This window comes from Miscanthus floridulus, chromosome 9 (assembly GCF_019320115.1).
Source record: "Miscanthus floridulus cultivar M001 chromosome 9, ASM1932011v1, whole genome shotgun sequence".
NCBI lineage: Eukaryota > Viridiplantae > Streptophyta > Magnoliopsida > Poales > Poaceae > Miscanthus > Miscanthus floridulus.
Genome location: NC_089588.1, coordinates 62,806,197 through 62,811,572, shown reverse-complemented (window position 1 = coordinate 62,811,572; position 5,376 = coordinate 62,806,197). Strand labels below are relative to the sequence as shown.

General features: G+C 47.3%; 1 protein-coding gene across 1 annotated transcript; it reads left to right on the top strand.

Annotated features, from left to right (window-relative positions):
* Positions 1-3,205: 3,205 nt before the first annotated feature.
* LOC136480023 (acetylserotonin O-methyltransferase 3-like) lies at positions 3,206-4,523 on the top strand. The gene is made up of 2 exons (XM_066477699.1): positions 3,206-4,036; positions 4,218-4,523. Exons 1-2 carry the CDS (start codon positions 3,206-3,208, stop codon positions 4,521-4,523), a joined length of 1,137 nt encoding a protein of 378 aa, XP_066333796.1.
* Positions 4,524-5,376: the final 853 nt, after the last annotated feature.

The window sequence follows — 5,376 nt, the reverse complement described above, 5'->3', positions numbered from 1 at the left end:
TTGGATTTTGGTGTTTCATGACCAACACAACCAAATTGGACTAATGAATTTGTAAGTGTTTGTTTTGTAGTTCAATAGGGTGCAAGACGTGACTTGGACAAAGGCGACATGATGATCCGATGATCAACACCTCAAGCAAGACCTTAGGAGTACAAGAGAAAACCCAAGATATCAAGCAAAGTCCAAGCATGAAGATATGAACCAAGCTGCACGCAAGATCGCGAAGAAACGAGCTCATAGAAGCGACCGGACGCTGGAAGAAAGTGACCGGACGCTCCGATCAGTGGCTCGGTAACAGCAGGCGTCAGCAGCAGCGACCGGACACTGAACAAGTGAATCGACCAGACGCACCGATGGCACTGTTCATCAGTCCGGCAACACACTCAGCAAGTGACCGGACGCTGGTGGCAAACCGACCGGACACAGGACAACAACGTTTGATCGAGTACAAAGAGGTTCCAGAGAGGCGAACTTGCGACCGGACGCATCCGGTGGCATGTGACCGGACGCTGGCAGCATCCGATCAGTTGTTCGTGGTTCCAACGGTCGGGACGACCGAACACGTCCGATCAGGACAACTCTAGCGTCCGGTCAGTAGCAGAAAAGCGGGATTTCATCCCCAATGGCTACTTTCTCAGTGGGGCTTATAAATACAACCCCCAACCGGCCATTTGGTAAGTGTGGAGCTGAGGAAACATACCAAGGGTGTTGATACACCATTTTAGTGATCTCCACTTGCATAGTGCTTAGTGTTTTATTAGGTGATTAGCGTAGGTGCTTTGTGAAGTGCTTAGGTTGATTAGACCACCGCTTATGCGCTTGCTCTAGGTTTAGGCCTAGTGTTTAGTGAGGTTTGCATACCTCTTACCACTTAGTGCTTGCGAGCATCATTGTTGTATATCGGAGGGGCTTGTAGTCTTGCGAGATCACACCAACCGCGTTTGTGGTGTGGCCGCCACCGTGTACCGGAGGGAATAAGGCCCACGACGTTTCGGCCGGAAGCTTGATAGTGAAGACGACAGGGAGCATCCGGGAGAGGCTTGCCAGAAGGCACGTCGGAGACCCACTTGCGTGTGGGGAAGGCCCGAGGCTATCCACGGAGTTTCCCGACCGGGAGCTCTTGCGAGGGATTCCTTGTGAGGGGCTCCAACGAGAACTAGGGTGAAGCTTGCCCGCTTCTCGATACCTCGGTAAAAATACTGGAGTCGTCGACGGGAGTTTGCATATCTCTACCTTGCTCTTTAGCTTCCGCATTTACATTGATGCATAGGTTTTGCTAAGGTTAGAAAAAGAGGCCAAAGTTTAGAGTTAGATTTTTAAGTTGCCTAATTCACCCCCCTCTTAGGCGTCACGGTCCTCCCTTCAGGTCAGAAATTAAGAATTCTCGAAGTTCAGTGTCAGAAATTCCGAATGAATTTCTAATCAATTTTTTCAAGAGTCGATTTGTATTTTTTGGATTAGAAATTCTTATCAAGGATGAAAATTCCAAATTACATTACTTATTCTTTGTGTAGTTGTGCTGGTTTGAACTAACATTCCTAGAAATCAGAAATTCTAATAGGTCATAATATTCGATCAATATCTACCGGGAAACAGTAACGGCAAGTGGTAGAGTGCGTGGTATTTATAACTTTCTTTCCTCTCTACACATTCACTCTTGACACTTATTAGGAGGCCCGCCTCCAAAAAAAAAATGGGTCTTGCCCATTAAATGGAAGCCACCACGCACTAGTATAACCCTAACATAACCCTGATCTCTCATATACCCTCCTCTCTCTCTCTCTCTCTTCTCTTCTAATCCCTCATTCTCTCTTCTCTCGATCTTGATCCACCGACCCTTTCCCATCCTAATGCTCTCCCATCAGATCCACTGCACCCGTTGACGCTATGCCCATACCTACCCACGTCCATCACCAATATTCCTCCCCAGTGGTCGCCCCTTCCTCTGGCTACATGACGGAAGTGATGGCAGGGCGACAGACTCCGTCTGCGTCAAGTAGATCTAGCGGATGGTGCTAGGGCCCGCTCTTGGCTAGGATACAATGGTGGCGTGGCGAGCTAGCCTTTGTGCAGTGTCCCCTGCCCTCGCACCAGTCATATTCGGAATGGTAGCACATCGAGCAGGCCTCGGCTCCGTGTGGTGTGGGTCGCTTCACCACGTGACTCCTCTGCCCTAGTCGTTCCATGTGTGGCCATTCTAGTTGATTGCCTACCGATCTGCTCTGATATGGTACCCCAAAGGCGATGGATGTGCACAGTCGAAGATGGAGAAGGAGGCGAGCGATGACCTCAACATCGGATGCACCAGAGGCAATGGCCCATATGCATGAATGGTGGGCTTGAAGCCCGAACAAGCGGGCCTGGCTGGCGGTTGTGTTGCGCTATCGTTTTTATTGTTTTTTCCTCCATTTACAGAGATGGGCGGTTTGCCTGCCTCTATTGTTGTTGCATTAAGAGTAACCCAATGATAGAGACGGTCACTATGGCCGTCTCTAAAAACCTAATTCACTCGCCTCTTAAAGCTTGGTTGTACTAGTGCTTTATGGTATTTAATGTTTTGCTATTTTTTTGTTATTGTTTTGTTTGTCTCCACTTTGTAGTGGTGATATATTTTTACAAAATATATATGTTTAAGAGTAAACTATGCACGCGTGAATATATTTAAATAAACAAAATATTAAAATAAATTATGGTCAAAATTTCAAAAAAAAAAAAAAACAGACCTTAGAAGGAGTTCGGTCAAACTCATGCCATATTTTGTGTCCTTTTCCTCCAAATGCCAATCCCTGCGTTTATTGTACTCTGAGCAGTATACGATGGATGAATGCTAGAAGTGATAATCAAAGGAAGCTCTTATCCGAGCTATAGGATTGGCATGAACGCTTCTGTTAGCGGAGTCGCTTCTTCTCAATGTACGTGACAGCTTGCTGCTGGATGCATGCATGTAGAGAGAAAGCGAGGAGTCAAGGTCATCAGTCAATTCCTATTTTTCTATTCCTATGCGGCCTAAATTCATGTGCAAAGTGTTTTCCCAAAAAAAAATCATGTGTAAATCTAGTGCTAAAAACTTGAAAGGCCGTAATTAATTAACGTGCAACAGATTCCATAAAGTTGAACACACTGGCAACTTGAACGTTGGGAGTACTTCTATATATAGACCAGCAGTACCGATAACCATTTGCACCCTCCTGCATCGCTTGGCAACATGGATGCAATGAGCTCCGAGGATCTGAGCCGCGCTCAGCTGGAGCTCTTCCACCACAGCCTCGGCTTTGTGAAGTCCATGGCGCTCAAGTGCGCAGTAGACCTAGGAATCCCCAACGCCATCCACCTCCACGGCGGCTGTGCAACGCTGTCAGAGATCATCGCCGGCACCGGGGTCTGTGCGTCCAGGAAGCTCCACGTGCACAGGCTCATGAACCTGCTCACCGTCTCCGGTGTCTTCGCTGCTTCCAGCGCCGCCACCGGGGCCACTGCAAATGCCCCTGGCAACGGCGGCGAGGCCGTAGCATACCAGCTGACACCGATGTCCCGCCTCGTCGTCGACAGCAACAAGCTTGGAAGCATGGCGCCCCTGATTCGCTTCCTGGTAAACCCTCTCACCGTCCCCACCTTCTTCGACATGCACGCATGGTTGAAGGCGGACGAGCAGGCGGGCGGCGCCGGCGCCAGCTCGACGACTTTCTTCAAGATGGCGCACGGCTGCAGTGTGTATGAGATGACGAGGAAGAACGCCGACCACAATGCCCTGTACAACAGCGCCATGGTCGCAGCCAGCCCGACCACCATGGAGATCATTCTCAGGGAGGCGGCTGGCTGCGACATCTTCGGCGGGGTGAGCTCTTTGGTCGACGTGGGTGGCGGGCATGGCGCCGTGTCGGTGGCCATCGCGGCGGCCTTCCCGCACGTCAAGTGCAGCGTCCTTGACCTCCCACGCGTTGTCAGCCAGGCGTGCGCTGATGGTGTCACGGCGGTGGAGTTCATCGCCGGTGACATGTTCGTCTTCATTCCAAAAGCCGATGCGGTCTTACTCAAGGTACTCTTTATTTATTTCTTGTACGATGGGACTTCCTCTAGATGCTAATTTGTAGATACTTGTTGAGTACTTGTACATGTTTCATACTTACATCAGTAGTACATATATAGTATTTGATTCAATAGTGACCAGTGAATAATAGAAGAATTTGAGTGTATATCTGTATATATGTATGTTGCAGTGGGTTTTACATTGCTGGGGCGACGATAACTGCGTCAAGGTGCTGCGAAAGTGCAAGGAAGCTATCCCTGCAGGAGGAGGAGGGGCTGGAGGAAAAGTGATAATCATTGACGCTGTGATGGGAGCTGGTCCTGCATTTGCATCCAACAAGGAGACACAGGTCTTGTACGATGTCCACATGATGCACATTGACGGGGTCGAACGGGACGAGCGTGGGTGGGAAAAGATCATCCTGGAAGCTGGATTCCGTGCCTACAAACTTGTTTCATTGGTTGGAATTCACTCAGTTATCGAGGTTTATCCGTGAATGACATGCATCCGTGAACAGGCTGCCATTGTCATGGCCATTTCCATGTTGTGTGCTCTGAATAATTATGTATCCTTTAGATGTTGTTGCAACATTTGGTACGTCATTGCCATATAAGTTATGAACCAATCAGTTATGAAAGTGCCCTGTTCGCTTCGCTGAAAAAACAAGTCAAAACACTGTTCCCACTGATTTGTTGTGAGAGAAAAACACTGTTCTGGCTAAAAAAACAAGCCGAAAAAGACGGATTATAAATGTGTTTCATAGAGTTGTGGGGTATGATTAGTAGGCCATCCAGAGCAAGACCTAATAATAATGAACTATGCATATGGCAACTTTTATTTTAAATATACTAAACTCTTGTGTGTTCTATACCATCATATATATGGGCACGCTTATTCCCATCACATTGGCAATGTGTATAAATGGCATGTGCAGGCTCGTTAGATGCAAACTTCTGGACTAGACCGTATCCTATCCGTGTATTATTGGCCCATATGTAGCAAGTCCCAATAAGAGCCTGTTCGCTTGGTCCCAAAACCAAAGGACTTGAGAGGGGTTATATTCTCTGCGAGCCAAAATCCTCCTCCACTCTCTTCAATTTTGGATTTTGATAACAAACAAACAAACAAGGCCTAAATTAGAGCAACATTTAGTGAAAAATAATGATGATTTAACTTTGTCACAAAGTGATTCTCATGTTGTTCCTTGTGACAAAGAATTATTGTGTGATAGTGCTATGATTATTCATGTGCCAGAACTTGTGAAGGAACTTGATTCTTTTGTTTTGGAGCCAAATACTTGTGCTAAACATAAAAATTTTCTTCCCATTGCTACTAAAAATGATCAAATA